The sequence below is a fragment of the Zonotrichia leucophrys genome, chromosome 5, assembly GCF_028769735.1.
Source record: "Zonotrichia leucophrys gambelii isolate GWCS_2022_RI chromosome 5, RI_Zleu_2.0, whole genome shotgun sequence".
NCBI classification, from domain to species: Eukaryota; Metazoa; Chordata; class Aves; order Passeriformes; family Passerellidae; genus Zonotrichia; species Zonotrichia leucophrys.
Genome location: NC_088175.1, coordinates 9,208,313 through 9,235,997, shown reverse-complemented (window position 1 = coordinate 9,235,997; position 27,685 = coordinate 9,208,313). Strand labels below are relative to the sequence as shown.

Here is a 27,685-nt window from a genome sequence, read left to right as displayed (position 1 = left end):
CACTCAAAGATTCTAAGAGAAAATTGTAGTTTGAAAATTAATGTCTGAGAACTATATGGCTTCTTCATCTCTAACCCTTCTAACTCCATGTCCAGATGCTTCCATATAACTGAGATAACTCAACTTATAAAAGTACAAATAACACAAACCTTTGTATTGCTCTCTATTTTGTCTGACTGGATTTTGACTGCAACAGTCAGCATACTGGGACTATCCACTCCTACACCATCTGAAGTAGTCCTACTAAGACCATCCTCTTCAGAAAAACAAATAGTAGGCTCTAACCAATGGGGACGTATTGTGCTGGGCAGTCGTACTTCAGAGGAGGGGACAACTCCATCTACCAAACCTGCAAAGACATTTTGGAATGAATTACCAAAGCTGTTACTGATGAAGTGTGAAGGAAAATCTTTTTTATGCTTAATGCCTACAGAATTATTTCAATTATCAAAGTTAGTCATGCTCAACAAAGAACTGTGAAGGGAAGGTTGTGGGTAATCCAATATTTAAAACCACAGTTCTAGCTATCATCTTCAATGTGTCTATTAGGAATTGAGTTTATTTGCCCAACAAAATAGCAAAGTTGAAATAAAGGACAGAAATATCCAACAGGTTACATGAGAACACTTCATTTTATGAGCTAGTGCCAGGCCAATGTCTCAACACACAACAACTACGCCTTGCACTGAAACATGAGTATCACTGATTCACAGGCATCTGAGGGGGAAACCTTGAAAGGTTTCACTACATGGGGGTTACCAGACATAGACAAACTACACAGCCAAAATTCTTCACCTGTGGATGACAACTAGCTACTGAGGAAAAACACAGCAGCCACTGGTAACCTGTAGTTTTTTCAATTAAACAACCAGTAACATGCAGGAAGAGTGCATTTTCATAGTAAAGAATAGGCTGTACAGCTAATTTGCCAAAGGATCACAGTATCTGTAAATACCAGCAGTTGTCAGGAAAGTTGGAACTAAACTTTAACTAAAGACAATTATAATGAAGTTGCATTACTGTAGCATTTAGAAACATTACCAATAAATTATATTCATTGTGCCAAATGACACACTATGAGAGAAAAGAGAAAAAAATACAGCCTTTTCCTAAAAAGCTTCAAGCTTAGTTAATTTCAAATTTAGCCCCAAAGCCACCTCAAACCCATCCCTACCTTGATGATATAAATTCAGGCTGCTAGAATGGAGACAAACGTAGTGTCTGTCCTCAAAGCCTTCATATTTAGTCACACTGAAAAGGGAACCACTGTTGAACTCAAACCAAAATTCACCATATTTTCCTTCCAGTGTATTTCCATCATCCTGCTGAAGGAAGAGAAATGATAAAATTATTGTTTGCTGACAGATTGCTGCATTTAGGCAGTCTAAACTACCACAACACTTGCTATTAATACATGTTTTCTGGCTTGCATTTCAGTTATTCTCACATGAAGCAAAGTACATAGAATTTGCAAAATACTGTGTTGCATTACTGCCTAGTTATAGTAGTATAAAGATTACAGAGTTACTGTTAAAAACACCATCTCCTTTCAGATAAGTACTACAGCATGAAGGGGCCACCCATGGTCAAAACAACAAAAAACTTGTTCTAGCCCCAGTGCCTTACCTTTACATCTGTGAATATTGACACTAATCCATGTGTCACATTTAGCAGAACAGACAGAAAACTCTGTGAGTTCTTATTCTGTGAGTCAAGCTTTTTCCTTCTGCGTGAACGATAGTTTGGATCAACAGTGGAATAATACTGTAGTGTTTCTTCCTCAGATCCACTTTCATCATCTAATAGACAAAATGAAGTACAACTCATTCTCTAGGCCACGGTTTCTCCATTGGCAATGCAATCCAATTTCACACTTATTTTACCCAATTAAACAGTAATCTACCTTTTCTTTATTTCTTGGTTTATGTTTTCCCATAAGTTTACAAAATCTTTCCACTAACATCTTAATCACTTCAGCCAATTACACTTCTAAAGCACTATAGTTCTAGATAATATATTAAGTGTATTACCATAATGAACTGCAGATTTAAATTGACTGAAGCTGTCTTTACTGAAAGTGTTGATGAGTTGGCTGGCCACAGATAGTCCAACACCATAAGAAAGGTTTTCAAATGTTTCTACAGGAGATGGAGCTGTGGGCTCCCACAACAATAAATCATTGCTGATCCTAGGAAGAAATACATTATCATTACACAAAATATATGACTATATTTCCATTTTGTATTAGGTCAGCCAAGCATAATTCCTTTGCAGACTTTATATAGAGATTCCAGATTCCATAAACAGAGAAAATAAAGTTCACGAGCACAAAACAATAATATATTCATGAGTAAAAGCAATAAAAAAATGGAAGTAACTTCTCTTCTGTAATTATGGTATGCACATGATTATGGTATGCACATATCAAAGTCTAATATGTGATAGAGACACAAAAGACTCTATAAGTGGATATATATTTGCTCAGTAGGTAGGAGGGGGAGTCGAGAAACCCCTATTTTGATCACATCAATTTTCAACTACGTTGCAGGAAACATTCATTCTTTTGATTTCAAGTGAGTGTGTCTGTCAGGGTAAAGACATTCAGTAGAGAAGTATTCCAACAAAATATTCAGTGGAAGGTTCTGCTTTGTCACTTTGGAAGTGAAAATACTGGAAGTAATGTCTATCAGAGACCAAAATAGATCACAATCTCTCTTGCATATTTGCACAGCCTAGTAACAATCTAGTAGTATTTTGCTGGTTTTCAGACAGAAAACTAACAGATACCCATCTATAAATCTGGCTTGCTTTCTCTACATTTTCATAAACTTTTGTGAGCCTTACAAAACTGGATTAGGTTTTTATTTTCTAACTGCCTTGCAAGCTCTAGATTTTTAGATGGGAAGAGTAAAATTGAGTGCAAGTTTCTGAAGTATAATAATTGGTTTAAAGAAGAAATCAGAAAGATTAGAGCAAAATGAAACACTGCACAGAGATCTGAACAAAGTGTTCACTGAGAGCCAAAGACTATTTAGCTTCACCCTTTGTTCACAAAATCTGCCAAACACTTTTTAGCAGTCAGCTGCCATAGCACTGATCAGGTGCATGACACAATGGTGTCATGTTAACTTAGAAAAATAACTTTGTGTTTTTAAATAAGCTGTACAAATGAGTTCCTGCTATACCTGCTTAGACAATTGCTTTTATCAAAAGTGAGACAGAACTGAGAGTACAGGTCATGATAACCAAGCAAAACAATTATACTTGCCTGTTGTACAGTTTTTCATAAAAGCTTTTGTTTGGTAGTGTTAAGTGAATGTTTGGTAACGTGAGTTCCAGTACATAATGAGAATTGCTAATTGTTTTATCCTGAAACTCAGTCATTTCAACGATATCTCCGGGCATCACCATCTGAAAGAAAAAAGAAAATAATTACGTTTAAGAAAAAAAAACACAACTAAAAAAACAAAAATCCCAAAACAAAACCAAAAGTGGAAGCCAGAAGTTGCATGTAAAGTAGTGAGACAGTATCCATTTTCTCTATCATAAGCACAAAGCAATAACAAAATGTTATAGTACCTCTTCATTTTCAAACATAACCCTACGAGAAGAAAACGGAGAAGGCTCTGGTCTTCTAATATCACAGACATCCTTCAAAGAATGAGACCCTCCTTCTTCTTCCTCTTGAAAGTTATTATCACCTTCTTCCTCCTCAGCTGCTATCCTTTCCAGAATAGAGTGCACAGCCAGAGGGTTTATTTTCAATACAATCCTGACATTGGAGAAGTTAAGCAGAATAAGCAATTAGAGATGCTTAAAATGTTTATATTTATGCTCTGTCACATGTCTACTAGTTCTACTGGCTTGCCTTTAAATACACATAGACTAAATAACTCAAAATTCCAGGGACTTTTTTATTAGATAATAACATATTTTATTACCCAAATCAATACTACTAAGAAAAAAACTAACTTACACACACAAAGGGATGTGGTACCATCAGGTGAAAGAAAATGTTAAGTGTCTGCTTTGTTCAACTCCATTAGGTGATCATATAGGTGGACCCAAGAAAAATCTAGCACTCTCTCAAAATAAAACTTGTTTCACTAGAACATTAACAGCTATTAAAAATTCTCTACTGTATGGTGTAGCTTCGTACATGTAAACACGTTATAGAAAATTTTATTTGTGCCATTATAAAAGAAAAAATGTCCCCATAAACTTACTGTCAGAAAGCCACTGAATTTTGTGGCAAACAATGTACACAGCAAATTCTGTAGCAAATCTAAAACTGCCTCTTTAAATATCTTATTACATGCTTCAGCTGTCAGGTCCTTGTCTTCAGTAAGTCTGAAGCACTGTATTGCCTTGCATGTGATATAAGCTGCAATAATTCAGTCACAATGTAATTACTCTTACTATTCTTATGCCTTATATTATTTTGAGGCAAAATTCAACTAGGATGGGTGGTTTGGTATTCAGTCATGAATGCAGGAGAAAAGGTAAAGTAAAAAAAATGGGAAAAAGTTTCAAGTCTCTAATCATTTACCTAACTTTCAGTGAAATTTACTTAAGTCCATACAGAAGTTGTACTATAAAAAGCATATTGCATTATTATAAATGTAGAAGTTCCATGTTTTTTTATAAATTCTTGACGTCTTGTTAATAGTTACACGCTCTTTCTTCACAAATTATTTTTAATCTTTTACCACACAAGCATTCTGGATTAAAATTAGAAAAACAACAGTTCTTCATAAAAATTTAATCAATCCACATTAAAAACATGAAAATTTATTTTACCGAGGCCAGTCAAAATTGTCTGATGATGATGTTATATCTCCATCTGTGCCACCTGACACCTGAAAAAATTTTACTGGTGTTTCTGCATTATCTTCTTCAAATGAACCTGAATAGAAAGAGATTTTTTAGAAATTAACAGATGAATGACAACTGCTAATTCAGGTCAGCCACTCACTCCTCAAGTTGGAGTCAAACAAGAATAACTAGCCAATGCTACTTACTAAGCTACTTAGGCAGATTTTGTCATCTCTTCTTCCAAAAAATTAATATATACTTTTAGAAACAAAAGTTATTTTTAGCTAGCAGTAGTTGGAAAATCAGGCACTTCTAATGCATAGATACCAGCATTTACTTTTATAGCATCACTACTTTGTCACAGCTTTGATTAAATATACAAAATGAGACAGCAGAGAAGATTGCAAATATAAATCAGTCTCATAGATTTATTACTTTGAAAGATATTAGAGGCATAAAATTATTAAAGTTTTTCAATGATAGTTATTTTGGGAATCAATCTTGGCATCACAGCACTTTTAGGGTTGAAAAGGACCTCTGGCTGTTATCTAGCCCAACCCTTCTGCCAAGGCAGGGTCACCTAGGGCAGGTTACACAGGAGTGTGTCCAAGGTGGGCCTGGGAGACTCCACAATCTCCCTGGGCACCTGTTCCAGTGCTCAGCCACCCTCAACGTACAGAAGTTCTTCCTCATGTTAATGTGAAATTTCTTGTGTCTCAGTTTATGGCCACTGCTCCTTGTCCTGTCTCTGGGCACCACTGAAGACTCTGGCACCATCCTCTTGACACCTGTCTTTGAGATATTCACATACGTATGAGATTTCTCTCTCAGTCTTTTCCAGACTGACAGGCCCAGCTCCTGCAGCCTCTCATCATATTAAAGATGCTCCAGACCCCTCATTAGCTTTGACCCTCTGCATTGGACCCTCTGCAGGAGCTCCTTGTCTTTCTTTTACTGAGGAGCCCCAAACTGGACACACAGCCTCTCCTCATAGTAGTATTGCTTGGACTTACATTGGTATTTAGTACAGAATACAAAATTACAGTAGAGATATCATATCTACTCCAAAATTCAGGTGAAAAGACACTCCCTGGGTTACTCCATATGAGAGGACCTCTCTCTCAACTACACAGTACCTAGAAAAATAAAAAATGACTCCTGAATACAGTATTAACATTCTTACCAGTTAGCTCTTTAAAGGTAAGCTCTAATTTAACTTGTTCTGGAGTTGACCCTCCAATAAATTCAGTTTTAAATTCCAAATCTGTAAATTCAAGATGAAGAATCTCCTTCTGAAGTGATTTCTTGAACCATGGTCCTCTTTCCTGATCTGACCGTAGATCAGGTATTGGGAAGCGAACAGAGAGTTTTAATGCTGGGGCAGTGACTTGAACTGAAACTCTACAGTTTGCAGGAGTATGTGAATCATCCAGAAAAACTTCAGCAAATGCTTTATGCTAAAAGAACCAAACAACAAAAAACAAAACACAAACCAGAGTGAATAAAAACCCCTCTGAATCAGAGAAAATAGCATTAAAAGTGACTATGGGGAAAGCTTTTGATGATGTAATATCTGAAAATGAAAAATATTACTTGTGTATCACAGAAAAAACACATCAAGACCAACTGCACTTGTTATTAGGATATTTTTCTATTATAGGTATCATGAAGATTCTACTTAGAAGTCAAGTTTTTGCAGAGATTAGCAATCTTTAAAAAAACTTGCTATTTTTGCAATTATTTTTCCTCTAAAATTAGATAGTGAAAGTACCAAACAATATTCAGCTGCAGTTAGGAAATACCATGTCTTAGACACTTGTTTAAATACTGCTGCTGTTGAAAAAGTAGGAATTACTATCATGTGTATTTGTCCCTTTAGGAAGTCAGGGTGTCCAGCTCCTGTCCCTTTCAGGTCCTTCATACCCTCACCCTTTTGCTGATCATTGAGAGGAATCAAACTTGCAAGACAATTATATTTACAGAAATAATTGATGTTTTACAATTTTAGGAGTCTCTTAAATCATTTTGAAAGCTGATTTTTCCATAATCAGTAAATGCAGCAATAAAATTACATGAAGATTTTTGTTGTTGCGTAGAAAATCAGTTAAATGCAGGTAATCATTCCTCAAGTATTTTAAGAAAAATCTTTAAGTTTTAATGCTATTGTGATAACCCAAATCAAGGCAAATAAGCTTCAATTTCTTTCTGTTGGTCCCAGAACACTAGAATGCAATGCATATGCCCCCCATTCTCTCTGTCACCTACCCCAAAAGCAGGTAATACACCACAGAGACAACTGGGCTGATTGTGACAATTAAAGATTTTAACATAGAAGTGGAATTGTTAGCAACACTTTATATCAGCTGCTGGAGAGCATGATGGGACAGATTAGGGATGAGAAGTCAGTCAAGATTATTCTTTTTTGCCTGGTTCTCCTTGCTTCAAGAAGCTGAGAATTTATGCAATTTGTGAACCATCTACCACTGTCTTTTGGTCTGTTTTCAAGCACACAATCACTGAATGCAAAATGCATCTGTGTCAGAAGTTGGGAAAAACCAAACTAAGTCCACTCAACCTACCAAAGAAAAAAAACCTCTCACACTAAAAAAAAGCACTTCAGCCACCACAAATCAATCAGAACTAGCAGTCCCAGGCTTACTGTCACCCTGACTTCCTCCTGCAAAAAAACCCAGCAAGTTTATTAAGCAACTTCACGTTAAACTTACCAGACTTATGTGCTTATTGTAAGAAGCATACATGTGAGATGCCATCATCTCCACTGTAGTTAGCTTCTGGGGTTGAAGTAAGGAATTTAATCTGTCTACAATACTAATATCCAGCTCACAAAACACTGGACTTAACTTTATTTGTAACTCTGCTTTCTGTGGAACAGAGCTGAGTCTCCCTTGACTACCCTGAAAAGAAAGAGAAAAAGCACTAAAATCTTCAACACAATACAGTGAAACAAATTATAATAAGTAGGAGTTAAGAACTCTCTGTTTTACAGTCAATTTTCTGTTCAAATGAACCAAATTAGACAAAGGTTATTGTACAGAAACTTAGTCATTTACATCTCCCACCTTACCTGAGGTCCTCTATTATCTAAATGCTTATAATGCAGCTGAAGGCATGGCATAGAATGAGAATCATTTCTTTCTTCAGAATGAAATGTCAGCAGCTTCAGGAAAAAAAAAAAAAAGTTTAATAAATAAGAATGAATTGCCACATTATGACATTTTAGCTAGAACAGACAGGTAATCCTACACAGAAGACAGTGAACAGGGCCCCAGCTCAACTGTTTACTCAATCCACATATTCAGCTACCTTACTGGATATCTCTGACCACTAACGAGCTGGAAGAATAATCACCACCACAAGAAACCTTTGCACTGCTCAACTCCATTGCTTAGAGTAAGTGTTTTTCAAAAACTAATACCTAAACCACATTAAGCATATTTAAGAAGTAACTAACAAAGTTTGGCTACTTGGTGCTGTTCCTGTCAGGTATGACAGAAGTTGGTTCACTATTTGAGCTCAGAATTAAAATGTAAATTTTAATCTTAAAACTGTAACATATTCAAAAAATTAAAAACCATTAAGAGACATTTTTAATTACAACCTTTTTAAAACCTACCATTCTCAGTTATATAATTAACGTTTCTTTTTTATAGAACTCTCTTTGTTTTTAACATACCTCTGTATAGTGAGGCTGCATGGAATGAGAGTCAGTAGAAAAAAGGCATTCCAGGAATTCCATCTCACCAATGGATAAGTCAGTACTAAAGCTTCGTGAGGCAGTCCTTTGTCTTTGCTCATAAGACACTTTGATGCCAGTACCTATAAACCTGGATTATTAAAATTAATAATTAGTAAAAGTAGCATAAATCAATAATAATTATGAAAAGTCAAAACTTAAATAGGCAAAAAAAAGGATCACTACAATCATTTTTAAATCATTAAAACATCATAATTTCTCCAAATATATGAAAATATCTAATTGTAACAGATTTAGCAACAAAGACAATGAAGCTCATGTTACATAATCAACAACGGTCAGCATAGAGAAATTTGTAAAGAACATTTTAGGCATCTATCCTGAGGTGCAGTTCATATAAAACTAACATCCTTAGACAATGAAGAAGTCAAATGTCTCACAAAGTCTAAATTACATACATAAGGTAAGAAAATATATATATACCCTTAAATATTTTACTTCATACACTGTACTGGGATGGTAAAAATTTCTGCAAAAAAAGAGACTGTTGCCTGACTTTATTATCTTGTTCTCACTTAGGCTTTATCCCTACTGATATCATATTTTGCACTAAGTAAAACCCTAAGCTCCTTAAAGCAGCAATCACTACATTGGAATAACAATAGTTCTGTAAAACACAGCTATTTCTAGAGATATTTACTTAATTATTCTTGACACTCTAGGCTTCTGTCATAGAAACTGTACCTAATTTAACTAATCTATTAAAAAGCTAGGTGATTTTAATGTTTATTCTCGTTTCTTTTTCTGTTTCAACTTTTTTAAAAAAGATGTCTTGGACAACAGATGTCAAAATTCAAGACTATTTTGAAAATAATAAAGAAGACTAATGCAATTCAAATATTAAGTGACACAATTCCTATGGAAATAAACTTACTTTATTCAAATTTACTTAAAATATATTTTTGTTACTTATATTTATTAATAAGCAAAGTTATACCTAAGGTGATCATGAGAACAAGCTTCTGCAAATACTTCTCGGAAGGACAGAAAATCTTCTGTTGAAAACTTAACTGGCTCAATCTTTTCTATTCGGGCAAAGAAATCCCGAGCCATTGGTGTCAATGGGTTAAGGTTCAGTGAACTTTCAGGTGGGGGTAAAGGGTCAATATGAAGTACAGACACTGAGAAAGTTCCAACTGCCAGTCTAAAAAGTAGCTCAGGTCTGGATTCATCCACAGAAACAGATCTGGATGGAATAGCTGAAATACAAAATTAAGTTCACGTAATTTTTCAGCAATAACACATTTATAAAATCATCTTACTTTTGATTTTCATTTCTTTTTACCAAGTTGCTGCATAACAATTCATTTTCATAATTATCTAGGCAAAACTATCTATCTGTTGTTACTTACATGTCCTTCTTATGGAAGTCTGGTGAACCATATTGGCTGTTAGTGAGGAACCTCTTGGAGGCTGTAATTCTTGTTTGTTACGATCAAGAAAATCACCCCAAGTTGGTTGCAGCTATAACAAAAAATATATATGACCTTAAATTTGCAAAGAGTTGTTAGACATTAAATCAAACATAGATAATGAGGTAAATTACCAAAACACTCCAACATGCATAAACAATCAACAGCATGCCATTTCATGGAGAATTAGTGCTCAACTTATCAATGCAGATATGCTTTATTTCAAGATATGCTTTTTAATTCCACAGGTTTTTAAGGCTAAAGTTGCATTCCTCATGAGCATATATTTTTCTAGTTCTACAACTACTCTCCATGGTTTTCATTACAGAAAACATTAGGTACACAACAGATTTGGGAAAGATAGCGATAACAACAGCACAGTTTTTATACTGTCTGAGGAAAAATTTAATACTACAATTTCATACAACATTGCCTGTGTAGTCTATTTTAAAAGGAAACCAGGTAGTACACATGCAGTAATTAAAAAGAAAATAAATCATGAAGCATTCTATATAAGCTTCAAGGCATTTGAAAACACATTTCCTGGTTTAGCCAAATAAACGTGAATAATTCCAATACCATTTCCATTGCATAGAAGGAATACTATCAGCTCTAAACATTTCAATTGTTCTAGAATTTTGCAACAGCTCCTAACATTGCAAAGAATGCAGCAATTATGCAACAGTTTCAGGCAGAAGTGTTAATTTCTAAAAGATTCCAAATGCAGTTAATACTATACCACTGTAGTGCTCAATGGAGATCCTGCTGGTGTAGTTGTGTATGTACTGGTTAAAGACAAGTCTAGATCCATGGTTGGAGGATCTCCAAGAGGTGGAAGGGAGGAAAGACTGTGGGACATGTCCATTTCAGCCATTGAGAAGAAAACTTCTTCCTCTAGTAGAGAACCACAGATAATTAAGAGTTATTTACTAATTTTAAAAAATCCTTTATTTCTAATAGAAATGTATTTTTAAGTCTAGAAATCTAACTGCTAGACAGAATAACCAGCTAAACACATCATTTACAGAAGTCCCAAGTTTTCTTGACATGAGACTAGTAGTGTCAATGGAGTGAGATTAAATAAAAATCAAATTACAAAAAAACCACATGAATATCAGAACAGTTAAATACCTCATTTTCATATTCAAGTTAATATAACTTCTATAAATTGATACATTCTCCTTTTGACAAATCAAAGTATTTCACATTAAAAATAATTAGCAAAAAAGTATTCACATAAAATGAGATAAATACAACTATTACTCTAGATGTAATTTCCTCAACCACACACTTGAAAAGATGTCATGGTGTATGTGTTTTTAGCATGCTTCACATTAACATAAACTGAACAATTTTAAGGAAATACTGAATCAAGTCCAGCCTGATACCTAAACTAGTTAATTTTTTACTGAACTTTACCATTAATGGCATATCATTACTTCAAGTCAAACTTATTCTAATACATAAATTGGTAAGATTAAAAGATGAACAGTCAATTTAAACAATCTTAACACCAGGTTATTTGCTATTTTGCATCATCTTTTATACTTGCCACGACTAGAAGGCGTTCTGGCACTCTCTGTCTCATAGAAGCTTTGTTCAGATGATGCTCCTGCAGACAAAGACTCTTTCCTCAAATAACGTTTCAGCTCCATCTGAATGCGATACTCGTCCTCCTGCTGCATGGGCCGGTTCTTCCGATCTTTATTGGACAATTCTATCCTGCTCAGACTCTCTGAATTCAAAAACAGGACAGAAATCCTAGTGTAATTTCCTGTATCCCTAATAAAATTCAAAAATTAATCTGAAAATGAATTATTGGTGTATATATTTGCATTTGTAGTTATATATCAGATGTGTGTACTTGTGCACTTTGTTGGTTTGAAGGTTTTATTTGTTCAGAACAGATTACTCTCTCCTAGGATTTATTAACTTCATATCTGATGAAAACATTTCAAGGTTATATATGCAGTCTGATGGCATATAAGACGCATACATTTCTCTTCTCAGTCAGCTTTAGGGACTAAGGCCACAACCTCTTAAGGGTTTTACTATTAAGGAATTAAGTTATATTAATAAATATAAAAATTATTATAAAAAATAAAGTTTCAGGTTTGAAGATTACACACATGGGAAACTGTATGTAATACTTCTCCAGTTGTCCAAAAACAATGAGCACATCCAATAAAACAAGTAGATCAGTATCAGAAGAATATTAAGCACCCACCCAGAATATGACATATCTTTCAAAAAGATTATTTACCCCAACAAGTGTTGCTATATAAAATAGATGAGGGGAACAAACCAAAGCACTCTCATACTTCTACTGCAGTAATTGAAACACCGTTTTTAGTTCTTCACAAATGCAGAAAAACTCAATTACAGCCTGTTCTATATTTTCTGTGCCTGACACTAAAACACAGGATAGAGAAGCTAAATTCCTCTTGCAAAACAAAAGCTGCAAGAATCAGAATTTGTTCAGTCTCCTGGTTTTCTCCACCTAGAACTTCCCCATTTCTTGTATCATTATATAGTCATGTGTCAACTCTTATTTGCTGGTTTGTTTCATTATTAGGCGTACAATTTGCAATTAAAGACAAAAAATTAATCATAGTCCTAACTCACAGCAGCTACAAAGCATTTTACTAACATCAGATAAAAACTCATAATAATGTACCAACATAATTTTTTTTCAACTGAAGAAACATTTTTATCTTGCAAAATTTTTTATTTTGTTCCTAGTAATACTTGCCTGGTCCAGCAATAGCTGCTACCATGTCCAATAGAAGATGAACCTGCCTTGGTGACAGAAACAGATGTACAGAATCTATTTGTCCATCTACATCCAACTAAAAAGAAAACGAAAAAATGCTGTCAAGAAACCTGAAGGAATTTTTCTTTACATTACTTTGAATCAGTTATTTGGATAATAGATTTTTATGGTGGAAAGAATACAGTCATTACACCAGTATCTTTTATAAAACAACTAGAAACATAATTTTGCGTTTCTTCCAACCTGGAGCTTGGCAGGATAAATGCAGATGTGTCACTATCAGCTTAAAAGAAATACTCAATCTCAACAGAAAAAAAAAAAATCAATAATTCATTAATCTGCTTTTTTTTTTAATAATTCCCAAAGTAATAAAAAATAAAGTTAGTTTCACTTACTAATTATGAGATATTCAAGTAAGCACCTTTTGAAATAGACCTTAAAACAATGAAGGTCTTCTGTTTTGTATATTAATACTTTTAAAATTGGAAGCATTTCTCTATTTCACACCAAGGAAATGTTATTTTACTTTTCAAGGACTCTTAACTAAATAAATAAGAACAGTTAAAGATTGATGAGAAATTGCTGGACATGAAAAAAATCCTTCTCTACAGCAGTAGAAACTTTATGCTTTCTATAAAATATGGTAGGCTATACAAAACAGGTCAACAGCCAATTTAAAAACTGGAGAGAAGGAGAATATATTTCACAGCTTTACTTATATACTCACTACCATGTCTACTTGGTTTTTAAACACTTAAATAGAGTCTCTCTCTAACATACAGGAATTCTCATTTAAGAGATTTCAGTATGTCCTGACTCATCTGACCACCATGAAGAGGTCTTTTTTACACATATTTATTAGGTTAGAACATAAAGAATCAACATGAAAACGATGGCAATTCTGTTCCCCTGAGAATATTACACCTTTTTCATATGTACTAGAAAAAAAAAAGAAATACAAAACTACTCATTTAGTTAAACACCAGGAAAACATGACTAACCTTGGCTCCAGGAAGTACTTCATTTTGTTTTAATGTTAGGCTTAACTCCATTCTACCAATCAGCTTACAGATCTGTACAGGGTCAGAAGGGGTAATTTCTGGCAAGTTTCTTGTTAGTTGTGGATGTGGCTCATAAATGATTTTTGGATTCCAGCTAGGTGAAAGCTTTGGTTCAGTTGCCTTAAAAAGTTACAGATAAAGGAATAAGAATGTATCCCATTTCTTAGGAAAAAACACAAAACACAAGCATTTCAAATAAGCTTACAACACAAAAAATCACTTTACAAACTATAAATTTGACAAAGGCTTTACAAACATGTACTGATAACTGAAAAAACAAGGCACATAGAATGTGAAGCATGAGGCCTTTGAAAGAACAGCAAGTTTCCACAGAATAGTGAATTGCAGGGATCTTGAATTTCTAGCTCTTAAAGTTGCAACCAGATTCTAGTACAATACATCCTAATTTCTACTCAAATTTCTAATTTCCTCCATTTCTACTCCAGAAATGGACTCTACTAAAGTCCATTTCCTTGCCTCTCCTCAAAATCAACAGGAACTGATATAAAACTTCCCAAATATAGATTTTAGTACAATCCTTCAGAATTAATCTAATAGCATAACAATATATTCTTTCATGGGTTTACATCTTTATATAATGTATTTATTTTTACCAGCTGAGTAGCTGAACACACTGGGGAGGACTTTGCTGATGCAGGAAACTCATCCCAGAAGAAAGAGACACCTGAGAGCTGCAGCAATTTGTGAGCAAAAGCTGTGGGCTGATGAACATTAATTCCAGAGCACTCATCTGCAGTTTCATCACAGTACATAGTTCTGGGAGGCAAAAGAAAGGAAATTAAGACAGTGGGTGCATGAAAATTGTTACTTCTCCTTGTGCCTTTTAACCTTTCAGTTTGTACATGGTCTCTCTCTTCACATTTTTACATGCTGTCCACTGCCATGAAATGAAACCCCAACACTCTCTGGGAATGGGTGGAAATCTTAACTTTTCTATGGGACACCACCAGAAATGGGAAGATACTCCAGAGAACACACTAATCTGAAGCTTATAAATGCTTAAAACTAAATATATTTCATTAGCAATCCTTGGTAAGCATCAGTTTTATTTGATGCTAATCTCAATACTTTGCAAGAAAGTATGACTACACTCTCCCATAGGTTGAAAATAATCTATATTGAGAACACACACAGTATTCATGTTCAAAGTAATTACAGAATTCACATGGGCTCTTTTGAAAGCTCACATAGAACCTAAATTCTTTCAGGGTTTTGAGATTTTTTTCAGGACTGTATCTTTTTTTCTAAAAAGATTTAAAGTGTCTTACTCAAAGGGGTCAGTTCCCTTTCTAATTGTGCCTGACCAGCCAACAACATACATTGGCCATAGAATGTCTGAGAAATGTTATTCATTAACTGTAGAAGTTGATGAAAATGTGTATAGGGAAAAAAAGAATTCTTCTAATTTGATGGTTAAATAATTTTAACAGAAACATGCTAAGTGGAATCTGAGTGAAGACAATGCTCACCAGCATTATAAAAGAGGTGCTCGAGAGCAAGTGTCTAACTATATACTAAGAATTGTGTGTATGAGTAAAATGTATGTTACAGGAAATGGCAAGAAGTCCCTTAGGAAAAAAAATCCACATATTAAAAAAAAAATTTAAAAAAAAATTACCTTTCAACTCTGATTTCAAGTGCAGTTCCACTTTTAGAGTTTTCTGGCACATGTTCTATTCGTAACACAGTATCCAAAAAGGTAACTTTTACTCTTCTTAGAACTTAAAAAAAAAAAAAATTACAATGTAGACTATTATGTCAAGTTACTGAATGATTACTTATGTAACCATATTAAATGGTCTTTGATTTTAAGCTCTCAATATTTATTTCCATGGAAATTATCAATTGAGTTTAACAAGGCAACAAGACTTCAAGAGACAATATAAACTCCTATTAAATGACCAATATGTAAGTCCACAGCATACAACTGCTCTCTAAGGCTCAGACATTTCAGCAAGTGACAGTTCAAACCAAGTTTTCCTGTAGCTCAGTGTGGATGATCCTCAAGGGAAGTAACATCTTCATTGGGCACCATATCTGAACTATTAAGCATTGCTGCAGCAGCACGCTGCCTGGGCTGAGGAATTCCATCTCCAGATGGGACTTTAAACATTTCCCTTAACTCAGACATTTCTGCACAAAGTTCTCCACCACATAATGTGGTCATAAGCCCTTAGTTTTGTGCACTTAGGAAAACCATCTCCAACAAAAAAAAGTTTCTGAAGTATTTCTATCAACATGGTGTGATTATGGAGAGTCATACAACATAACAGGTCAGCTCTGCACAAACACAGCTGAAGAAACTTTTTCCATTTCTCTTTCAACAATATCATTATTAGCAATTGATGAATTACACAGCCATCTCCAAAACTAAGACATGTCATCAATCCCTCAGGCATAGATTTAGCTGGATTTATTCTGGTGAAACAAAACACCAACTTGCCCCGAGACAGAGTTCAATCTGTCCACTGAAGGAAGTACACAAATACTTCAGGAAGTAAATGGGGCTTTTTCCCCCACTTCAAAATCAAGATCACTTGTCCAGCATTCCTCTTTAGATTTTACAAGCAATGCTAACAAGTGAAAATCAATCATGTAAGTTATGGCAGCTGAAATGCCATTTTGTAAAACTGACACACAACATAAACCAATTAAATCTCAGATGTTAATTCAAATCTCAGTAATTGATTCATACCTGTTTCAATAGTTTCTGCAAATTTCTCAAGTCCTTCAAAAGGCTGGGACCCTTCTCCTTGTTCATCTGTCAATTTTTGGCTAAGACACTCTTTTGCAAGCTGCATACTACTGGTCATAAAACTTGACCAATACATAGGCTCAGAACCAGATGCTGTGGAGTAAAATAAGTCCTAATAAATTAAACATGGACTTCATGAAACTATAAAGACAAAACACACCAATATATTTGGCACATCCAGAAAAGTTTCAACAGCTTAGTAAGAAGTTATACTTTAAAACAAATCTAGTTATAATCTCTCATTATAGACTTTATGACTTTAAAATTAATGCAATCTGTTAGACTGCACTGGTAAGATTCTGGTATTTGAAAACTCAGTATAAACAAGAAATCAGGTAATCAACAGTGTAATCAATTTTCAGCAGTGGTTTAACTAATTTAAGCAATTAAATAATTTCTAGAATTCTTCTACTATATTGGTATGTTTTTGTAGGCATAATTGGCAAAATGAAGTTAAGTCAAATTTTTAAGAATTATTTCAAAGTTTCTTATTCCTCTTGAAACATATCCTGCATGGACAACACTGCATTTTAAACCTTAAGCAAGGTTTAAAATGTTATCTTAGCACATTAAAACATGTTTTAAATGCCTAACACAGACCTGACATAGTAAGCAAAACATAATAAAATCCAAGAGCACAGCATGTATTAAGTTGAACAAGTTTTTCATCAGCCAGATTAATTTAATTGACAAAGCATTCCTACCAGCTAATGCCAAGGCCATTGTGAGCAAATACTATAAAACTATGGATTAGAAAAGCAAATCAAATTCAACTATCACATTCTAGTACAGGCAGACACAAATAAAACTAGCCCAAATACAAGCTGTGTTAAAACATTTCAGTTAAGCATTCAGGTCTGGAAACCTCCACATGGCTATGGATGTGTGACAAAACCAACACCATGGGGTTTTCTCTACACTATTTAGTCTATTATAAAGCACTGTACATCACAGAGAACTAACTGATGCAGGTGAAGAAATAGAGGTTTCTTCCTAACACTACCATTCCTTCAAAGCAATAATCTTACATCAGAAAGTAACACAGCTCAAAACTTAATTCCAATTAAACAACTACAGATTAAATGTAGAGTACATGTAAGCAAGTAATTCATTTAAGGTAACTAGCAAAAGATAAATAGGTTTTACGCTTTTTTTTTTCTTCTTCTTATGTTTAAAAAATGTTTTGTTCCACCTTCTCTACACTACAAGAAGGAAACCAAATTAAAGTCCTTCAGACATTCAAACAATTTTCACAACTAAAAATGAACTATGTGTTCTACAGAATTTATTGAAGCTTGATGATCAGTAAAAATCTATCACTAGGACAATCTAAACTAGATCAGTAACAAGCACGTGGATACAGACAAGCTGGAAGAACTCAGACAACCCTCAGCACTATAATCAAAGTTAGTATGTATTTAGAGTACTCAGAAGTCATTATTTCACACTGCCATGGCAATTAAATTGCACTTTTTGTTCTCTAAACATCCAAGAAGATGCATCCTTTAGCCTGAAGTAGACAAAGACAGAACCTCCCCAGTGTTACACCATGATGTTTGTCCTGCTGCCACCCAACAGCCAGCTACTAACACTGCCTCACAGAACTGCACAAACACCCCCCAAAAACTGCAAAAACTCCTGCCCACACTTCCATTTCTATAGGTCTGAAACAGCTTGGAAGACATACAATAGTAGGAATATTATAAGCATTTAAAATTATTTAACAGAGCAACAACTAATTGAGTTGACAACCAACTGACAAACACCTGAGAGTTTCTTTTTTTATAACTCTCAATCATTAATGTATGGAAGCTAAATGACAATTTAAATAAGACCAAGAATTAACTAAAGCAAGGGTAGACTTTTTACTCTGAAAAACTGAAAAGAATCTCCTTTCCTAAAATCAAAAAAAATAAGCCTACCAAGCCTTGGTCTTGGCCTGAAGACCATCTCTAATCCTTTTACTTCCAATGCACAGTTATCCTGCAGCAACGACCCCCACGGGACAGATAAAGAAATTGATTGGATAAATCCATCTGTGACTTCCAGAGGTGCATCAGCAGACTCCAGGATCTCATTAAGACACTAGAAAACAATAAAATAAAAATTAAAAATCATAACTTTTTTTTTAAATCACATCCATGGTTTTGCATCTAACAAATAAAAACACTTTGACACTACTAGAAAATTAGTTATACTCAGACAAAAAAAATTGACAGTTCCAACTACATCAATTTCATTGCAATTTCACTCTGCCTAGCTTTCAGAATGGCTCTGTGGTGGCTGTATAGTCTGTATTTTTGTACTATACAAAAAAAGGCTGCTAACTTACTCTTATAAATATCAGAATACTAACAAAAGTTAATCTGCTCTTTCTTTGGCAGTACTTGAAGAAAACTGAAAACAGGCTGACAGTAAAAGCACCAAAAGTACTCAGTTTCTATGACAGGAGTATTTCATAGCATGTAATTGCAATGTAAAGTTCATTTTCGATGTGACAGTGGACCCAAACAATCCCCTCTTGCTGTGTAACATACTTGCCATTTCTACATCATATTTTTATAGTGGCATTATAAACACTGCTACATTCAAGTGCCTCTAACACAGTAATTTAGGATTTTCAAGTTTTCCACAATTCTCAGAAGACTCTCCTATTGCTCTATAAAGGTTTCATTACATCCATTCACATTAAACATATTCTTCACACTTAGGCTAATAAAAAAGTGAGTTCCTGCTTGTGGTTTAATTTTAAAATGTAGTTAAAACTTAAGCTCTTAGACAAGAAGTAGCTAGGCTTTAATGAGGCAAATCCCAATCTTATTCACATATCAAATCCAGAGAGTGCAACTTTCTAATGTAAACAAGACCCTACTAAAGGCAGTGGTTGCAATAATAAGACATAATCTTTAACTGGCAAGAGAAAGTGTGGTTTTGACCTTGCTGAGTTTTGAACAAGGCTACTGATTTTTACCTAAGAAAATGCTTAAATTCAACATCCTAAGTTTTGAAAAAAACAAGGATTTAAAAGTTCTTTGCCATTTTAATGGTATTTAAAACTATATTCCAATTATTTAGAATAATTTTAAAAATGTAAATTTCTGAAAAGATAATTTCTTTATTCTTATATCTCCAGATGCAACTTTCCCATCACATTAACTTGTTGCTCTCAATAACCTTGCCTTTAGAATTTTGTTTGCCTTGCATGTTCAGCTTTTTTAGTTTCTGTTCCAAAGTCCACTCAGGCAGCAGAAAATGACAAATTTTAAAGAAACAGAACCTGAATAGCCCTATTGGAAATTATTTAGGAATCAAATAATCAACTAAAATTCAGTGATATTAAAATTTTATAAAATAAATAATATAAAAGCTCAAAAAGCTCATATTTGAACCTATATTTAAGAATTATACACGTGGCAATAGCATAAGATAAAGCAAAAATAATTATTAGAAATGAAAACTGTATTTTAAAATACCATATGTTGATTTAAATTACTTGAATGAATTTACAAATAATTTGCTACAGCAGGAAGTAAGCTAGCTACCGTATTTTGAACAAATCTGACTGAGATGTCTTTTTGCTACCCATGCACATAAAAAGTAAGTATATATTAGTATACTGCTTATTATTTTAAAATAGAAATTTACTATCTCAAGCAAAAGAAACTGAAGCACTCTTGAGCTAAATTGCTTCATAAATAGGCCAGCTGTTCCTAGAAGGAAGTAATTAGAGCATTCCAAGTGAAATTTTAGAACTGAAGCACAGCCTTCACATCAGGACTTGTTTCCACATTATTGACCAACAGTCTGCAAAAGTAGTATTTAATGTATACTAAAATTCAACCACAAACATCATCCATTCCATTTTGATTCTTTTGAACAGTCCACACCCCAAAAGGCATAGGCATTCCATTAATAGTCCAATGAATTCCTACATATCTGTACAAATAAACACATATAATGTTGGCTAAAGTATCTACAGTGCTGGGATGAACAGAAGTGTCTGCAAAAATAAATGCCATGCAAAAATACAGTCATCCTGGTGATTCATTGAGAACAAGGTTACAATGACTCGGGGGAAAAGAGAGCTGTAGTACTTCCGTGACATCTGCTTTTGCAATCTGTCATACATGAGAGTCACGTGCAGAGAGCCTCAAACATGTAATTGTTTACAAGTGGAACAGAAAAATGCTGATCCACAAATGGGGAAGATCACCTAAGCATTACAGTATATTCATTTAATCACTGTGTATACGTTATGCACACTTCACTTAGTACCGACCCGTAACTGCTTTGTTACTAAGTATTTTACATTTTAAATAATATCATTTTGACTCGCAAAAGGAGCTCGATACCCACTAGAGGGCATAACAATTCAATTAAAGCCTCACTGCAAGCCTGCCACTGAAAACAAGCTGCAGACACGGCCAGAAAAGAAAAGAAGGAAACAAACAAGCAAACAACAAAAGAAAGTCCACACTCAGACACTGGTAACATTGAGCACTTCTGCAAGCGTCTGTCCCCTACCACTTCTGAACATATTGTCACACTAACAACATTAAAAACCATTAGCTGAAAACATCACATATTGACAAGTATTTTAAAATGTACCCTCCGTGGCCTAATACCAGTACATACTGTAATAAAAATGTGGTTTGGAAAACATTAAAGCAAAGGACCTAGCTCATCATCTGCACTACCCTGGAAGTCAGTGACCGATTGACTGCAGTGCTTAATCTCCTCAAGACACACTCGACCGACAGGTAGAATGCAGTAATGTTGGAAATTAAACCAAGAACCTTTACAAAATATTATAAACACAGTAATCCAAAGGTCTGTCTCTAGAGTAGGTTGGAAATATAAATACCTGTGTAGAGACACACACGTATAGAAAAACATGCCAGGACTGGAGTGTGACAGGCCACCTGCCGAGCAAACTCCAGCTAAAATCAGCTTTCTTTTTGTCAACAAGTACTTTCACCACTACAAGACGAGGGGACAATCTTTAGAGAACTACATAGACTAAGCTCAGCATAACACTATCGTTAAGAACCAACACGTCTCCAAGACAAAGACAAAGCATAGATACCACAGGGATTACTTTGTTTTCACCATCTCTAGCAGTCAGTAAACATACTCATTAACGACAGCGATTTCTAGAAGTTTGGGGTACACTAGCTCGTTCTCCCTGAAATACCAGCAGCTATTGCCTTCTTTCAGTTTCTGTTTCTTTCTCATAATTAAAAATTACACAATCGAAGTGAGGCTAGAAAAATGTATCTGTAACAAATGCCGAGATTTTTTTTTCCTTTACTCCTAGCATATCAGACAACAGTTCCCTGGATTAAATGCTAGTTATGGTTATAACTTTTTACATAGAAGAGGCTGGGTATTGAAAATGAAGTGGGTGGCAGCCGGGGGCAGAGAATCAGCTGGTCCCTCAGACGCCGCAGGAGCCGAGGGGGTGAAGCGCCAGCATCTCTTACCCACTTATCCAGAGGGACCTGCGTCAAGGAGCCGGTGCCCTGGTAGAGATCCAGGCTGAGCTGCTCCAGGCTGAGCTTCTCCTGCAAGAAGTGGCCCAGGTACCTCTGCAGCAGGTACCTGCAGGCTCTCTTCTTGATGGACTCCGAGAAAGGCCACGGCATGGCGGCTGCACGCCGGGGGCCGCGAGGCCGGGCGGCGGGACGGGGCCGGCGGAGAGCGGAGGCGCGAAGCAGCTGAGCGGGGCCGCCAGGCCAAGCCTCGCCCCTGGGCGCGGGCTACGGCGGGGGCTCCGCACTACCGGGCGGCACCGCCGCCGCCCCTCACGCCCCGGCGGGGCGGCACTGCCCGCCCTAGGGCGAAGAGGCGCTGACAGGCAGCTCCATCCTCACTCGGACACCGCCGCCATCTTCTCGGGCGCGGAGGGGCCGCCGCAGCCGCGCTGCACGGGGAAGGGCCGGGGTCCGGCGGGAGGGCAGCCCCTCCCTGTCAGCTCCGCGCCGCCGGCGAGGGCGGCCAGGCCAATCACGGCTGCTCGTCCCCTTCCTCCCGGCGCCCCCCGCCGACCACCGGCACCGTGACGTGCGGGAAGTGGCGTCGCCGCGCGGAGCAGGCGGGGGCGGAAGCGGCCGCGGGAGGGGCGGTGCGGCGCGCCCGGAAGGCGTCGTGCAGCCGGTGGCGCCGGGGCCGCCTCTCCGGGGAGCGGCCCGCGAAGCAGCGCGGCGGGCGCTGTGCGCTGAGCGGGGAGGGGCAGGGCGGCGGGCGCGTCTGGAGCCGTGCGGGGTCGGGCGGCGGCGCCTCGGCCGCCCATCGGCGCTGGTGGGTGCGCTCCGGGGCGCGGCGGGGGTGCGGTCCCTGGGAGCGGGAGGCTGCGCAGCTCGGTATCCCGCTCCCCTGGTGACTTCAGCGTCTTTTGAATTTGTTTGTGTGTCGGCGGTGGGATTTGGCAGGAAGCGGCGGATCCCGTGGGGTGAATGTCCCGCACGTTGCGGATCGGTGACTGCAGCCCCCATTAACTCCCGGCAGCAGCGCTCAGCTAGCGGAGCTCTCGGGCAGCGTCCCGAGCGAGGGGCTCTCTGTCCCTGCTGCCTCCAGCATGTTCCATAGGTGTCGGCTGAGGCCTCCTGGTACCCGCGGGTTCCTCAGGTGTTGGCTGAGCCCTCCTGGGCACACCGGTACCCGCGGGGCCACTGCCGGAGCCGCGAGCGGCGGCGACCCCGCTGGGGCTGCCCCTTTGGTACCAGTTGCTGGCAAAGAGCAGCAGCCTGTGTCTCTGAAATGTATCGGCAGTTGTGCGCAAAAGATGAACAGGAGCTTTATTCTTTAGTGACTGTAACAAACAGCTGCCTTTAGTTCCTACGGTCTCTGATAACCCATTTAGTTCATAGATTTTTCTGAGTCTTCCTTATATGCGCCAACAGTAGGTTTTTGTTTTCTGCAGCTATTGATTTCGCTTCTTCCAGGCATGACTTGTCTTCCTCCTACATTCTGCATCAGCAAAGGGCAGAATTAATGACCACTGAATCTTAAGAGTTCTATACCACAGAATGCAAGTTAACTTGCCTGAGAAAAACTAGCCTCGGTGATACTGATACCACTTCTAAATGTTCATGTAAACTTCTTCAGCACTTTTTCTGAATATCTTGTGTTTGAGTTCTCTAGGTTTTCATTTCATGAGTTATGGAAGTCACTGAGTCTCATAGTTTCCTTTTTGAACAATGTTTAAAATATATACATGTCTGTTTAAAACATAACTTGTGTTTTCTTGTGTTATTATCTATTGAGTGCAGTGGTATAATAAGTCTAAAATAAATGTTTTTATATGCAGGATGGAGACTGATTGCAATCCTATGGAGTTGGCCAATAATACAGGGTTTGAAGAAGATTCTGATTATAGAGACTTCGAAGGAACAGACGTGAAAGATATGAGACTAGAAGCTGAAGCTGTTGTAAATGATGTTTTGTTTGCTGTCAGCAACATGTTTGTGTCAAAAACCCTTCCCTGTGCAGAGGATGTGGCATACATCAATGTGGAAACCAGGGAAAGGAACAGATACTGTCTGGAGCTCACTGAAGCGGGACTTAGGGTAAGCCAATTTTTGTAATTTCTTAAACTTCTTTGTTTTGAACAATGACCATATTCAAAAGGTGCCTAGAAAAATACTTTACTGACAACCACACATATTCCTCTTGTACTTTTATGAAAGCCTGATCTACATGTTTTCTTCTAGAAGAGGGAACTTTAGCTAGTTACTTGCAACAAAGCTAGAAGAGAAGTTAATAAAAAACCAGGAATTTATTTAAGACACAAAATGGCGAAGCCAGAATAAGTAATTTGTTACAGGTATGTCAATCTTTGGGTTTCTCAGGTACCCAAAGTCAGTAATGCAACTTCTATACAATTTTTTTTGCACCATTTTTAATTTTTATACAGACATGTAGATGTGAGACTTCTTTACAAACAATGTATTTTACTAACACATTCTGAGATTTGGACAAAAGGTATTTGAAATTGTCTTAAATACTGTCTAATCAGTAAGCTCCACAGTAGAAAGAAGAGACTGTGATTTAAATTCAGTATTTTTTGTTCTTACAGGTTAAGTGTTGTGCTACATGTACCAAGGTGATAATCACCACAGAAATTTAACCACCCAATTCTTTGTTGCAGAAATTTAACCACCAAATTCTTTGTTGCAGGTAGTAGCTTATGACTTTGATCAGACTGATGATAGACTGCAAACTCCCTATCATGAAACTGTCTACTCCTTGTTGGACTCTCTCAGCCCTGCGTATCGAGAAGTGTTTGGAAATGCATTACTACAAAGACTAGAGGCTTTGAAGAAAGAAAGTCAGTCATGACTTACCCAGACATGAGGAAGATTTAGTGCCAGAAGGAATTCTTACTATGAAGCACTGAGATCTTCCTTACAAACATCTTAAGCCTCATTTCTTGGATTAAAGTCTACTTCATGTTACTACACTATTATATAACATTTATACGTTATAAGAAGTATATTATATAACATTTTGCTACCATGGTTTTGCATATATCTCAATGTTATTAAAAGCCACTTTGATAAATAGCAGAAAAAATTCTTAATTTTACTTTCTGTTGTAAATGAGCATGTAAGTTGCTCCATACAATGTTCAAAAACCTTGGTCTCTTTTCCAAGTCTTAGTATTCAAAACTAAAAAAAATAGAGACTGAATGTTATAGATATAAGTAGTAATTCTTTTTGTGTGTGCTTACTGATAATTTTCATGCCTTCTTTTTAAAACAGAAGGTAACTACTTGCTCTACCCAATTAATGAAAAAATTACTGGAAAACTTCTGCAAGGAATTCCTGCTTGATTTGCTATATGTAAATCTGAAAGTTGTCAGCTTTGTAGCTTGAAAGATGTTCTTCAACAGTTGAGCATTGCTTATATAGTGGCAGTATCTGAGTTAAAAGCAAGGCTCAGCGTTAATTAATCTGTACTTGTCTATGGCAATCAGCAAGCTCCAAATAATACACAAGATGAACTGCTTATATATGAATGTATTGTCTGAAACACAAATGATTAAGCACAGAAATAATGGGCTACACATTTCCTAAAAATTATGTTCTCTATGCTATAAATATGTACTGCAACTGTTTGAGAGGCTTGGAAGGCCTGTTTACTATTTTGAATGTGTATTTACGTGATGTACAGGATATACTCAAGAGTATTTTTGCTTTACTTTCTATAATACAGTACTTTGGTACTCCCAGTTTTCACGTTTTCTCCCTCAATTGTACAGTGTCCTCTCCTAATGAATACTATATTAAGCACTGTAATGTTATTTGCATTGTATTGGTTTGAAACCAAAGGCTGTATTGAAATTTGCTAAGACTAATACAAGCTGGAAGATATAACTTGTATTTTCTACTTAAAAGCTGGTACAACTCTCTTTATAAATCTATTGTTCTGCTATAACTTTTCAAGTATGTACTGAATGGTAGACTTTTTAAAAATTGGAGTTGGGTGGAAATGCTTGTACAGTTGAACTGACATTCTGTGACATTCACACTTTTTGTAATCTTCTATTATTCCTGTATTTATGTGTCTTTATTTAAACAATTCTGCCATTATTCTTCTATGATTTTGTGACAAGTACATGCAGTTGCTTTTTTGGAGCCACATTTAGGGATTTATTGGTTCTCACAGATTCCAGTGGCTTCAGTAGAGCTATGTTGGCTTATACCTGCTATGGTTAGTCATATGGATCAGACAAGCCTACCAGAGCTTTTGTAATGGCTTTGAGTTAGCAATGTGCAACTATGACAGGACAACTGTAATTAGTGCTTCTGTTTTCAAGAGCTCCATTTCATGGTTATTATCTTTTTGGGTTGAAATTTCTGAAACTAGTCCACTGCCCTAGGGTATGCTTCCATGCTCCAAAAATTGTTCATAGGCTCTCTTTTGCACACAGGTCTGTGGCACGTGGTTAGTCCTCTGTGAGGAGAATGTACTTCAGCAAATTTATATTTGAATATTTTTCCTTGCAACTGATTTACTTGTTCAATTTCAATGACTAAAGAATTAAATAAATGGACTGGTGCATTGAAGTTTTCTTGTGGGGGGTGGAGCTATTGTAAAGTTGGAAGTGAACAACTGAAATCATGATGCCCTTAGACGAATCTGAATTAGCTGTGGATTATTTGGAAAACTGGTTGCAAACTTGTATCAGCTGAAAATTTGTCATGAAACGGCAAGGTAAGGTATGGTAGGTGATTGTAAAGGACTTGGAGTGTTAGAAATCCAAGTGGGAAAATGCCAAAGTAATGTTTCATTACTAAATTTTGGGGTTTGCTTGTTTAGGTGTTTTTTTTTCTTGTTTTAGAGGTCTCTAAGCCATCATTTTATGTGCTTATTAAAAGCATACTTTCAGAACAGGTATTTTGTAGGTGTTAACAGAAGAAACTTGTGCTATTTCTTTAACTGTATTACATTTGTAGTGTAACACAGTGTTAACCCTAAAGTGGGACAGCAATGTCATTCCACCCCTTCTGGGTTACTGAGGATGAGCAAAATGCTCTCCCATGCCTGTCCCGCGGCGTTGCTGCCCCCATGGAGGGAAGGTCTGCAGCACTGAGGAGGGACAATTTCAGGTCTCCCTCGGCTGCCATTGGTTTGCCTTATCCGGAGCGCTGAATAAGTGCTGCTGGTGCAGCTGTTAGTCTGTGAATCGCCTAGGCAGCCCCATAGCCCGCCTGCTGTCGGAAAGGCCGGCGGATAACACAATAAACATCTATTTTTGTCTCGGCAGTACCACACACACGTTGCGCCGTTCCGCGAAAAGTCCCAGCCTGAGGGGCCGCGGCTGCCCCGGGCCGGGTGCCCACGGCGCCTGCGCGCAGCGCGCGACCGCCGTGCCGGGGCGGCGCGCCCCCAGCGGCGGCCGGGGGAAGTGCGGCCGCCGGCGGTCGCGCGGCAACGGGCCGCGTCCCGGGCTGGGCCATGGAGGAGGAGGCGCCGCGGGGCCGCCGCATCTTCCTCAACCACCTCGACTCCTACTGCGGCCGCAGCATCGGCAAGGTGACCGCGGGGACGGCCCGCAGCTGCTCCCGG

The 27,685-nt window shown here is 37.1% G+C and overlaps 3 protein-coding genes across 4 annotated transcripts in view; 2 read left to right on the top strand and 1 right to left on the bottom strand.

The window, feature by feature from the left end:
- Window positions 1–22,653, bottom strand: part of ATG2B (autophagy related 2B) — a 45,284-nt gene extending 22,631 nt beyond the window's left edge. Inside the window, exons 1-22 of the mRNA XM_064713481.1 lie at window positions 22,096–22,653; window positions 18,535–18,697; window positions 16,553–16,705; window positions 15,476–15,578; window positions 14,451–14,613; window positions 13,777–13,956; window positions 12,751–12,851; window positions 11,555–11,733; window positions 10,742–10,896; window positions 9,943–10,054; window positions 9,528–9,789; window positions 8,510–8,660; window positions 7,901–7,993; window positions 7,542–7,730; window positions 5,999–6,272; window positions 4,801–4,906; window positions 3,580–3,772; window positions 3,269–3,411; window positions 2,031–2,188; window positions 1,627–1,799; window positions 1,175–1,325; window positions 150–349 (exon numbers count right to left, since the gene is read on the bottom strand). Of these exons, the coding sequence (XP_064569551.1) occupies window positions 150–349; window positions 1,175–1,325; window positions 1,627–1,799; window positions 2,031–2,188; window positions 3,269–3,411; window positions 3,580–3,772; window positions 4,801–4,906; window positions 5,999–6,272; window positions 7,542–7,730; window positions 7,901–7,993; window positions 8,510–8,660; window positions 9,528–9,789; window positions 9,943–10,054; window positions 10,742–10,896; window positions 11,555–11,733; window positions 12,751–12,851; window positions 13,777–13,956; window positions 14,451–14,613; window positions 15,476–15,578; window positions 16,553–16,705; window positions 18,535–18,697; window positions 22,096–22,257 (3,564 nt within the window). The 5' untranslated portion in view covers window positions 22,258–22,653. The remainder of the gene's footprint in view (window positions 1–149; window positions 350–1,174; window positions 1,326–1,626; window positions 1,800–2,030; window positions 2,189–3,268; window positions 3,412–3,579; window positions 3,773–4,800; window positions 4,907–5,998; window positions 6,273–7,541; window positions 7,731–7,900; window positions 7,994–8,509; window positions 8,661–9,527; window positions 9,790–9,942; window positions 10,055–10,741; window positions 10,897–11,554; window positions 11,734–12,750; window positions 12,852–13,776; window positions 13,957–14,450; window positions 14,614–15,475; window positions 15,579–16,552; window positions 16,706–18,534; window positions 18,698–22,095) is intronic.
- Window positions 22,654–22,752: 99 nt separating this feature from the next.
- GSKIP (GSK3B interacting protein) lies at window positions 22,753–26,003 on the top strand. The gene is made up of 3 exons (XM_064715615.1): window positions 22,753–22,912; window positions 23,922–24,180; window positions 24,791–26,003. The coding sequence occupies exons 2-3, from the start codon at window positions 23,923–23,925 to the stop codon at window positions 24,950–24,952; spliced, it is 420 nt and encodes a 139-aa protein (XP_064571685.1). The 5' UTR covers window positions 22,753–22,912; window position 23,922; the 3' UTR covers window positions 24,953–26,003.
- A 1,534-nt stretch (window positions 26,004–27,537) lies between these two features.
- Window positions 27,538–27,685, top strand: part of AK7 (adenylate kinase 7) — a 28,974-nt gene continuing 28,826 nt past the window's right edge. For both annotated transcript variants that reach the window (XM_064715011.1, XM_064715010.1), the window contains exon 1: window positions 27,538–27,652. In XM_064715011.1, the coding sequence (XP_064571081.1) occupies window positions 27,575–27,652 (78 nt within the window). In that variant the 5' untranslated portion in view covers window positions 27,538–27,574. The remainder of the gene's footprint in view (window positions 27,653–27,685) is intronic.

Coding starts and splice junctions, on each gene's coding strand:
- GSKIP (XM_064715615.1), top strand. CDS start 23,923: ATGGAGACTGATTGCAATCCTATGGAGTTGGCCAATAATACAGGGTTT. Junction 24,181..24,790: donor TCACTGAAGCGGGACTTAGG/GTAAGCCAATTT, acceptor TCTTTGTTGCAG/GTAGTAGCTTATGACTTTGA.